The sequence below is a fragment of the Plasmodium berghei genome (assembly GCF_900002375.2).
Source record: "Plasmodium berghei ANKA genome assembly, chromosome: 14".
NCBI lineage: Eukaryota > Apicomplexa > Aconoidasida > Haemosporida > Plasmodiidae > Plasmodium > Plasmodium berghei.
The window spans coordinates 877,334-889,678 of NC_036172.2; the positions used below are offsets into that span (position 1 = coordinate 877,334).

The 12,345-nt window shown below is 22.1% G+C and overlaps 4 protein-coding genes across 4 annotated transcripts; 1 reads left to right on the forward strand and 3 right to left on the reverse strand.

Annotated features, from left to right (window-relative positions):
* Nucleotides 1-236: 236 nt before the first annotated feature.
* Nucleotides 237-2,870, reverse strand: PBANKA_1422400 (importin subunit beta, putative; the record flags this gene model as incomplete). Its single annotated transcript, XM_034567561.1, has 1 exon — nucleotides 237-2,870. One exon carries the CDS (start codon nucleotides 2,868-2,870, stop codon nucleotides 237-239), a length of 2,634 nt encoding a protein of 877 aa, XP_034424046.1.
* Nucleotides 2,871-5,742: 2,872 nt separating this feature from the next.
* On the reverse strand, nucleotides 5,743-8,259 carry PBANKA_1422500 (heptatricopeptide repeat and RAP domain-containing protein, putative; the record flags this gene model as incomplete). Its single annotated transcript, XM_034567562.1, has 1 exon — nucleotides 5,743-8,259. One exon carries the CDS (start codon nucleotides 8,257-8,259, stop codon nucleotides 5,743-5,745), a length of 2,517 nt encoding a protein of 838 aa, XP_034424047.1.
* Nucleotides 8,260-9,223: 964 nt separating this feature from the next.
* Nucleotides 9,224-10,243, forward strand: PBANKA_1422600 (selenoprotein, putative; the record flags this gene model as incomplete). Its single annotated transcript, XM_034567564.1, has 1 exon — nucleotides 9,224-10,243. The coding sequence occupies one exon, from the start codon at nucleotides 9,224-9,226 to the stop codon at nucleotides 10,241-10,243; it is 1,020 nt and encodes a 339-aa protein (XP_034424048.1).
* Nucleotides 10,244-10,871: 628 nt separating this feature from the next.
* PBANKA_1422700 (superoxide dismutase [Fe], putative) lies at nucleotides 10,872-11,468 on the reverse strand (the record flags this gene model as incomplete). Its single annotated transcript, XM_034567565.1, has 1 exon — nucleotides 10,872-11,468. The coding sequence occupies one exon, from the start codon at nucleotides 11,466-11,468 to the stop codon at nucleotides 10,872-10,874; it is 597 nt and encodes a 198-aa protein (XP_034424049.1).
* Between the last annotated feature and the right edge of the window lie 877 nt (nucleotides 11,469-12,345).

The following is a 12,345-nucleotide window of genomic DNA, read 5'->3' on the forward strand; positions in this document are numbered from 1 at the left end:
TATAAAATGCTTCCTATTTACATTTTTGGGGCACATCAATATAATTCCCTCCATATAGTCAGTATAGAGATTCTACTATAATTCGAGAATATATATGCATGTACATAATGGATTGTCACATTTTCATCTTATGCGCATTGAAAATGGAGTAAATAGCATAAAAATAAATATATATAATTATTGTGAAAAATATATTAATACGGAAACGTACTTGGTTTCTTCTATTATTTGGTTTACTACTTTTGACCGAGTCTAGCGTTGCATATTTTCTTAAGCCACTTTATTTTAGAAACACATGACTCACATTTTTCATCTCTTTGGCTGGATAAAATATCAATTTTTCCATATACAGATATAATTAAATCTGTTAATTTTGAATTTTCTATTAGCTCATAACCATAGGCATGAACTAAATCCCCTAATAGTGAAACGGAATTTTGAAAATTTTGAGCATTAAAATGATTAATTTCTTTTATTAGTATTAATTCGATAAAATCTAGTATATTAGGTATATACATTTTTAATTTATTTATTTCTTTTCCATCAATTAATGCATAAATAATGTTACTGTATGTTAATAATATTGCATCTCTTAATTCGAAAATATAACTGATCCAATCATCATTTTCAGGTGATCCTGAAGCGATTGTAATTTTTGATGTTTCTAACAATATATTTGCAAAAAAATTTAAATATTTTGAAAAGCTTTTATTTAAAGCTGTTGCAATATCTCCTAACACAGTTAATATACTAATTTTTATAGAGTCATGCACTCCAAATGATCTCAAAGCTTCCCATAAACATTCTAATATATTTTCCATTTCTTTTTCCATATCACATGTCCAAGGTATACATATATCTGATATCATTTCAATACAAATTTTACATGTTGATGTTTCTGACACATTTTTTAAACCTTTAAATATAACATTTAAAAAGGTTTTGAGATGTTCTCGGAAATCATTGCCCATTACATTTATAATTGCACTACATGCTAATAATGCATCTTCACAAATATCACTTCTAATTTCAAATAATCTAAATATACATAAATATATAGGTTTAAGAAAAGGTTTACATTGATTACCTAACCTGTTAATAATAAATTGCATTGTTCCACAATAGTATCCTTGTAAAGATTTCACTTCTTCGGTTAATGGATTCAAATAAGTATTTGTTAGTAAATACATCATATGCGATAATAATTCGATCATATATTTTAAACAGTTATCTGACACATTCAATATAACTACATTTAATGCATTAAAAGCTGCTTCTCTTAAATTTCGAGTATCTGCATCTTCTCGAGATGTAACATCTATTAATTTTTTGCACAAAACACAAAATGAATCATCTAAATCAGTTGTATATGTATTTTCTAATTTATTATATGAACTTCTTTTATTAACAGCTAGCTGGTTAAATACCCAACAAACATTAGCTGCTACTCTTGGATAATCATTTAATCTTTCTAATAATATACCATATAATGAATTATTATCATTATAATTTCCTAACACATTATAAATAATTTCGGAATGATATTGAGTTATTTTTCCAATTGTCCATGCTGCTGTATCACGTACAGAAACTGAGGGATCTCTTAAAACTTCAGATAATTGACCAACAGATTCTTCAACTAATGGTTTTAATTTTTCAGTATCTGGACCTTCCATAATAGATCCATAAGCTAATACGGCTGCATCTCTTCGCCTCCAATCTTCATGTATAAAATTTTCTTCAACAAATGATATAACAGGTTCTACTATATCATTTTTTAATAATTGTGCACTTAATGCTAAAAATGTAGCTGAAGCCATAGATAATGTCCACGCATCTATATCTATATCTTCACTTTCTTGTGTAATCATAGCATTAAATATTTTAGGTAATAAAAAAACCATTGCTTGTTTAACTATATTATGATTTTTTTTCCCTTCATCTAATTCATATTGATCTATAAAAGTTTCTTCTTCACAAACCGTATTCCAAAATTCGATAGCACTTATAGCTATTCTTTCATTATCTGATTCTATTGCTTCCCATGTCAATGGTCCTATTGCATACATATATGCATCTAAATAGGAATAAAAATAACTTACTATATTTATTAAACATTCATAAGCAGCTACTTGAACTGTTAGTCTTTCATTATCTTTACATCCATCTATAACTGTTTTCATGATAATATCGCGTTCAACTTGTGTTTTGAAATTATGATCAATGAATGACATCAAATTATATAATACTTTCATATTTGCGCAATGTATTGATTCTTCTGCGGGTTCACAAAGTGAGTTTATTATTGCAGTTAATATTAAATCTAAATCGGGTTGTGTAAATACATATTTTGTTTTGCTTTCGTTACATATATCTGCTATATCTTCTGTTAAATATGCTAAACATATTGTTGATGACTTTTTAGTATATGCATTTTTTTCGATTATATTATTTACTAATTTATGTAATAATTCTGACGATTTATTATATGATAATTCAATTTTAGTAATAATAGATATTATTTGACAAGCAGTTCCTATAACTATTTTTTCACCATGTTGATCTAATAAATTTAATAATGAATTTTTTAAATCGTTTTTTATATTTTCAGGAAAATTTAACCATATTCTTGCTTTTTCTTCACTTTCATAATTATCTTTAGAAACAAATGCATTTTTTATAAGTAAACCTGCTATTTGTCTAAGATAAGGATCATTTTGACTTTTACAAAATTCGTTAAATAATTGATTTATATATTGTACAATATTAGTTTCTTTTGCTTGTTTTAGTTTATTTTCTGCTTCTGTTCTTACATCTATATTTGGATCAACTGTTCCATACAAAATCTGAGAAATATTATTTAATTCCATTATTTATTATCCTTATATTGTTTAATTCTGTATTTACTTTTTTTTTTTTTTTTGTATTCACTATAAATGCTACTTCAATTTCTCTGAGCTATTTATATATATATATATATATATAATTTATATATGCCATAAAGAATATATAAAGATATATAATTATAATATCACAAGGCTTGCTCGAATGCATATATAGGGTCATTTAAAATTTAATTCTATAAAAATTGATTTCTGTTTTATGTTATTATTAAAAATTATAAAAACATACACCTGTTATTCAATTTGTGTAATATGCCCATGTAAATATTTATTTATTTGCACATACATCAAACAGATATACTAAATGTATACTTCGAATGTACGTACTGAATATGTATACATATATATATATATTGAAAAAGCTAAATATATATAAACACATGTAAGTATGCATAAATATACATACCTATGTATGTACTGTATTACATATAGGCTTTATCTTTTTTAAAATTTTTCATATCTTAAATATAAATATGGAAATAATTAAAGGGTTGTATTTTATTCATGAACTTGAGTATATGTATATATACATATGTATACTCCAAAATGATTTTTCTCTTTTTCTATTTTTATGTTTCATAATTTCAAAGTGTATAAATATGTATACTCAATTTATTTTTCAGTTTTTTACTTAAATTTTTTTTTATTTATTCATAATACAACCATATTTAATTTAAAAAAAAAAAATAGTAAAAGATATGCACGTACATACATGTATGATGAACAATATATATATTAATTGTTATACTATATATAATAAGTAATTAAATGCATATATAAGCATGATGATTATTTAATAGGCACTTTTAAAGCTATATAAAATAATAATAGGCAATATTAAAGATATATAAAATTTCACAAAATTACATTTTCATACAAGTTGGGCTTTTTACATAAGGTGTGTAGATAATTCAAATATTTAGCAATATACAAAATATGCTTGTTAATATATATCTATTTATACATACAATATGACATATATTATGTATCTATTTTATGTGTGTAAATATATTATTTATTTACTATTCTATTTTTATGATTATATTTTCCCCCCTCTTTTTCATTTATTATTTTTATTATTTTTTTATTATTTTTTTGTTATTTCAACTTTGCTATATATGTTACCTTAGTTATTATCTTTTTCTAAATATGAAACGAAGAATCATCATGTATAATATTTAAATTTATATACATTTTTATGAATTTTTTTAAAAAAAGCCTATGTATAATATCGTTATGAAAATATTAATAAAATCCTTAATAATATACGAATAGAAATTAATAAAAAAAAGTACATATAATTATATATATATTATTACATAACATGAATAGAAGAAAGTAAGAAAATAATAAGATCGTATTCTGTATTCATATTTTTACAAATCGACAAAAAAAAATTTAATATATGTAAATTTTTTTTACATTATTTTGAGTATATTTTTTATATGCATTATTATATTATTTCAAGGAATTCGCAATTTAATAAAAAAGTGTGGTGGGAAAAAAACATGTATTAAATGAGCAAAAAAATTAATAGCTTTATGTAAATACGAGTACATTTGAAATATATTATGACAAGCCCATTTTTTTTAACATAGATATATATGTAGCAATAATATGCTTGAGCGTATATAATTTTTTATTAAATTATATTTATAATATTTTATTTTATGTAAATGTGCTGTATATATTGTATTATATTATATGCATATGCTTGTAGGCTATTATATATGAAATATACTAGTACATTTAATATAATGCTATTAATACTTCAAAATAATTCTTAAAAATTGTATTATATATATTGTTTTGCATTATTATATATATTATATTGTATATACTATATTGTATTATATTATATATATATTGGTAGGGCGTTATAGCTCGTTAAACAATTTTTTTTCTCATTTTCCCTTGAATGTAAATTTTTAAAACGTTCAATAAAATTTCAATGTACATTATAAATCAATCGCTATTACTAAGTAACGATTTATAATAATTTTTTTATGTTTGAAATAATAAAATACAAAATCTCATAATAATAATTTAAAATTATAGAGAAAAAAAAACAATTAAATACTTTTTTTTTTAAATAAGTCGATAATTTCAGCAGTAATAATATAATATACCTTTATATATATTATAATGTGTTCACTTTGGCTTTTTCCTTTTTATTTACAATCATTCATAGCGGATCCAAATAAATACTTGTAAATAATTATAATTTTACTTTATTTGAATTAAGTAAGCAGATCTATGTTGAAATATAGCATTTTCTATATTTGCGCATGCGCATATATAGCTATTCGATTTTTATAAAAGGTTCACCAAATTATACCAAAAATCATGTAATAAAAATGTGTTACATTCATGGAAAAATATAAGCAACTTTAAAGATTACTCATATTTTTCCTAACTAAAAAAATGAAAAATAATGAAAAAAATTATTATTTGAGCACCTTCCATGCAAACTCGATATAATAATAATATAAAATTTTTAATACACCCCTTTGTTTTAATGATTTTAAATGCATACTATATTTATACGCTGGAAAATAAAAACCTTATTTTATAAAACCAAATTATATGGTCCCTTAAATTGGTACTATCTTTGAATTATAAGTTTTAAAAGACATTTTCTTACACATAATTTTCCCATTCTTTGTTTCATATAAAATGGAAGCAATTTTTATACTCAAAAAAATGTATATATAATAATAATAGTAACCAACCAAATTTAAGTATATACAAATGTAGGCATAATTTCATATATTAATAATAATGAAAAGGGTGCGTAGATCTATGTAGAAATAATTAAGTGATATAAAGAGCCATAAAATTATTTTTCATGGTTCGGGGTATTATTCAAAAAAAATTTTATATCATTGACGTCATAGGAATCTATATTTTCTTTTTGGTCATTAACGCAAATACCCTTTTTTATAAAATCAATTATTTCATTATCTTCGTCTGAAAAGTTATTTTCACTTTCTTGTTCTTGACAAAGTTCATAAGAATATTTTTTTATACTTTGGTCATTTTCCCAGCTTTCAGAATTTTCAACATTTTTTAGAGACATATTTGGGTTTATATTATTTTCTATATCTTTTGTCGTATTAAAAAAAAAATAATTAGCAGCATTACGCCCAAAACTATAAAGAAAGTTAATTTTATCTTCATAATCATTTAATTTATTCCAATCATGATAATTGAGAGTAATTACATTATATTTTTTTTTTTCAAGAATATTTTTTTTTAAATCAGATATAGATGTGGTTAATAAAGAATTTACATAATAACTATAAGGGCCTAAGCACATAATTATTATATTAGAATCGGGTAACATTATATCTGCACATATATTATTTATATATACATTTCTTAAATGATTAACATTTATTTTTGTTAAAATTCTTGATACTTCAGTTATCCATCGTGCATTATATTTTAATTTTTTTTTATTTTTTATTTCATATCTATCAATATAATAATAAAATTTTTTTATTTCTTCAGGAAATTTTTCAAATGTCAAAGGAAAAAAATATTGCAAATAATCACTTACGTATTTTAATTTGTCTATTTTATGATTTCCTAAAAAATTTTGATTTGGGATTATTAAATAAGTAAGCTTTAGGATCATTTGTTCAGTACATGAAATTAAGCAAGTACATGAAAAAAGTAGCAAAACGAGGGATTGCAAATCAAACAACTTATTTTGTTCATTTAATTTAGGATATTCATATTTGTAATTATCATTAGTGGCTTCATTATTTTTTTCAAAATTTTCTTCGTCATTTTTTTCATCTCCTTTTTTCTGTTTTCCTAATAATTGTTTGTCTAAATATTTATGAACAAACTGATACAGATAATTAAAAAATCGGGGATGGTTAAATTTTAATTTTGCAAAAGAATGAATAACTAAAGCTAAATTATTTGGAGAGAAATAACTTGCAAGTTTTTTACTAGATCGAAATAAACATAATAATATATTACCTTCTCTAATATCTAGTCTAGCAAATGAAGAAATAACTAAACACAAATGCAATGGATGTGAAAAGTTATAATTTTGCTGTAATTTTAATATACATTTTTTCCAAAAATTTTTATGATATATATAAAAAAATGCTAAAGAATTTGCTACTAGAGCTATATCTTGAAATTTCCAATTCGATACATGAAAACAAAATTGATTTGTTAATAATTCTATAGTATCATATTTTTTTATTTCTAATTTTTTAAAACTGTTTAATAAAAGTGATAATGCACAACAACTTAATTCATTTATTTTTTTTAAAATAATAGAACTTAATAAATTTATTAATCGATTATCTCGATATCCAATTTTACTAAAGCACCAAAATAAAATTACTATTTCACTTGCATCTAAATATGCGGATATAGTGAAAACATTCTGAACATATTTTTTCCATAAATTTTCATCTCTAACATGATTAATTGATGCTTTATATATTTTTTTTATAATTCTATTTTTATTCTCATAATCCACGGAACTTATTTGTAATTCGTTATTGTTATTTTTTTTATTGTCAATGTCTTGTTTCTTATTTTGGAATTTGTCTTTTTCATTAATTTCGTCCAAAAGTTGTATAGATCTTTCTTCAGAATAATTAAAGACATTATTATCATTTGTGTCACTATTTGCTTGCCCATTCTGATTATTATTCCTCTTCTTCACTTCTATATGATACTTCTTATTAATATAGCTATCTACAAGTTTAATGTTATTTTCAATGCATATATATTTTTTTCTAAATAATTTATTGAGTATTACATATTGATTATAGTTTTTTTTATTGCTTTTTTTTTTCGAAGCCATGATGTTATACCTATTGTTAACAATATGGCTATTTTTATCTTCTATAAAATTTGGATGTTTTTCATAAAAAAATTCTGTTTCTACATAATTTTTTATACTATTTTGTGTATTATCATTTTTTTTTAAAATAATTTTATTTTGATTCGCACACACTTTTCTTATGCTATTGCAGTTATCAGCAGGCTTATTAATATTGCTCAATGTTTCATTTTCATATTTTTCACGATTTTCATTATTTTTTTTACTCTCATGAATAGAACCCGTTTTCCTTTTGTTGTACCTCCTCGGTATCCCACTTTTTATTTCATCAATACTAAATAGCTTTAAAATGTTGACTTGATTTATATCCTGTTTACTTACTTCGTTTAATTTATTTTCAATACTCTCATTTAGGATTTTTTTTTTGCATACCAAATCATTAAACTTTCCTGTCCTTATATATTTTTTTTCATTTATATTTAAAAATGCTTTGGTTATTTTTGTAATGTTAATAGCACAATTGCTGATACAAATACACATTTTTTTTTATTTTCATCCCAAATTTTGTACCTGCATATTTTGCTTAATATTCTATATAACATATATATTAATTTTTATGTTATATATATTGTTAAATATCTGTACTTTGTTTCGAATTAACTTTTAACTATTGTCTAAATATACGTATTTATATATACATATTTTAACACAAACAAAAAAAATGAGAATAAATGACTATTTTCAAAAACGTATATAATAACCTCTCTTATTTTAAACTCTTTACAAATATTTCAGAAAAAAAATATATATATGCAGTGCCAATACTGGAAAATTATTTTATAGATATTCCCATAAATCAGTATTTATTACTATTTTAAATGGAGTATCATCTATTATATTCAAATATTTTACTTGGATTACAAAACTGATGGGTATTAAACCCCTCCCCCACAAAAAAGCAAACAAAAACAATAATATTTGTTGTATTTTTATATTTATTTAAAACATTATTCTGAATTTATTCAAAACATAATAAAAAAGTGGAAAAATAAATTAATAGCAAATTTGATTCTACAAAAATCGCGGAAAATATATTATATAGAATTATATGTGTGACAAAAACACGTGACGAGAAAAATATTTAAGAACAAATTAAGAGTTTAAAACCAATTTTTAAGAAAATAAAAGCTAAAAATATACTTTTTTAAGCATAAAAAATTACAAAAAAAAAAATTATTTTATGGAAAAAATATATCTAAACATTTCAACTATTAAGTAAAAATTATACAGATCAAAATAGGATGTAGGGTTAAAGTACCTGACCATAAGAATACATAGTAGTATATAGAAAATTATATGTAATATAGCTACTGGATATTAAAACAAAAAATATATACATAAATATATATATATATATCCTATTTAACGAAATAAATATATAGCATAATAAACACAACAATAAGAAGAGAAACATATATAAAATTTTAAAAAGTGTAGTGACAAAATGGTTTTGAAAAGGGTTTATCTTTTTGTTGTATTAATTTTATTTTATATATCAATACCATATGCTGATGCAGGATGATCTAAAACGTTGCATATAAAATTACCAAATGAAGATGATGATTATTTAGGAAAATTAATCAACATTTTTAATAATATATGCACTTATTCATTAAATAATAAAAAGAAAATTGCCAAAATTATAACAACATCATTACTTTCTGGGTACACTCTCAATTCATTGTACAACTCGGGTATTACATTTAAAAAGGATCCACACTATTCTTTATTTTTCCCATCAAATGAATATATTAAAAATGTGTTTAAAAAATTAAAAAAAAATTATGAAATAAAAACGAAATTAAAAAAAGACCAAATATTTGAAAGAGACATAATATGCTATGATAATCAAAGCATAAATAATGTAGAAATGTATGTTCCCAACAATTTAAAAAAATTCCTGAATTTTTTCCCTGACAAATTAAAAGTGGCATCACTATATAATTTTTCAAAATATGAAGAATTCAAAGATTTCAAAAACCTATTCAACTATGTTAAGGTAATGAAACATCAAAATGATATTTTTATATTTCATGGAAAATTAAAAAAAAAATGTTGGATACATATACCAATGAAATATAATATTACGAAATCTGAAACTGGTGATATTACCACTTTAACAATTATTCCATTATACAAATATTATTCAGATTATGTTATTGAAATTCAATTTGTGAAACAAAATAATAATATGAAGTTTATCACATCAATTAAATCAAAAGAAAATAATAAAAAAAATACAAATTTATATTATAAAAATATAATAAAAAATATAGCTATGTATTTTACATATGATTTATTTAATGGAATACATAACAACCTAGAAATATTTTATAAAAGAGGTGCAAAACTTCGTAAAATTAGTTTTATTAGACCAAACACCTTATTAGCAAAAAAAAATTCAAAAGGGACATACCGTGCTCCATTATTTAAGCATTATAAGTTAAAAACAAAAAAAATATAACAATATATACCTGAAAATGTGTGTGTGTAAAGAACATGCTTAATTTTGTAATTTTTAAAATGTTGGGAATTGGAAAGACAAAATAAACACAATAAATGAAATTTCATACTAAAATGCTTTTTAAATGCAATTATGGCTAGTTTTTTTTAAAATCATGCAAATGGCTGGATAAAAATGACAACTATTGCATATATAATTCACTATGTATTTTTTACTTTTTATAATTTCATATATTATATTATTAATTTGTTTTTTGTCTTTATACTTAATGATATACATATATTAAAATTATTGATTAAATTTCATCATCTTCATTATAAGTCTAACCACATGAACGAATGATGATCTATTCCAAAATTCTTATTAAAGGAAGGAATAAATCTGAACTGTTCATAATAAAAAATATGTTTATGGCTATTTTTTTAATTTATTTTATTTTTTAATCTTAACATTTTAAAGAACTATAGTTTATATAAGATCGTTTTCGTATTTATGAAAAACCTTTTTCATTTTACGGATTTTGAAAAAAATAAAAATATACGAATATCAAATATACACAGGCACGTGGAATAATAGTGCACATAATATATATTTTTAGTAATTAAAAATAAAATTTCGTATAAAAAAATTATTTATTTAAAGCATTTTTCAAATTTTCATTAGCAAAGTTCCAATTTACTAAATTCCACCATGCTTTAACATATGATAATCTGTCATTTCTATAATCAATGTAATAAGCATGTTCCCATACATCACATGTTAATATAGGAATACCGGTGTTCTCTTTTATTGGATTTCCAGCATCATGTGTTTGTAAAATTACTAATTTATTATTTTTATTTAATGCTAGCCATCCCCAACCTGAACCGAAATGACCACATAAAACATTTGAGAATTGGTCTTTGAAATTATTAAAGGATCCAAAATCTTCTTGAATTTTTTCTTTTATTTCTCCGTGTGGTTCTCCTCCGCAATTAGGTCCCATGGAATCCCAATAAAAACTATGATTCCATATTTGCGCTGCATTATTAAAGATAGCACCTGTAGATTCTTTTAAAATGTCTGTTAAAGATTTATTAGCTAATGGGGTATCCTTGATTAATCCGTTTAGCTTATTTACATAACCAGCATGATGCTTATTATAGTGAAAACTTAATGTTTCTTCACTTATATGGGGCGATAATGCATTTAATGCATATTTTAATTTGGGTAGGGTTATCGCCATTATATATACACGATTTTGAAAATAAAAATATAAATTATGATTAAAGTAAATAACAAAATTAAATTATGCACACATAAAGAAAAACACAAAATTTAAAAAAATAAATATTTTTATAATAATAAAATGGGAAAATATTGGGATTATAAGAATATATATAAATATATCAACAGCAATAATATAATTTTATAGAAATTATCAATTATGCATGTAATATTTAAATGTTTTTACTTTTTTTAATTTAATTACTTTTTTTGAATAATTTAATAATAATGACCTCAACTCCAGGCAAATAATTTTAATTATTTTTTACAATTTATCGAAACGAAAAACAAAAATGTATATGATTATGAAGCCCTTGTTTCCCACCTCGAATATACATAAAATTAAAAGTGACTATAGGCTTAATATATTACAAAATTTCTTATTATTTTTTATTTCATGCATTTAATAAATTTTATAAAAATATTTTCGAAAACATAGTAACAGCAGGATTAATGTTATTATTTTTTTTTATTTTTTAAAAATATCTTTCTTACAAAAATTAAATTATGAATATGTAGGAATATGTACACCTTTTTTCTTTAATTTTATTAAAAAGCATTCTCAAAAATTGCATATTTATAATTTTTTATTATATTTGGCCTATTGTAAAATAATTAGGAAAACAACAATATCCCCTTATATATAATGCTAGTGTTTTCACTTTCTATATATTATGGTATTGTTTAAAAATGTTGACCTTATTCTTATAATTGTAATAAATTAAAGTAAAAAAAATAAAAATTAAAACATAAACATAAAGAAAATTGTACACGAAATGAAATCAAGAAAAATGTGATATTCATTACTTATAAAAAAGTCGATCGAACAAAATTAA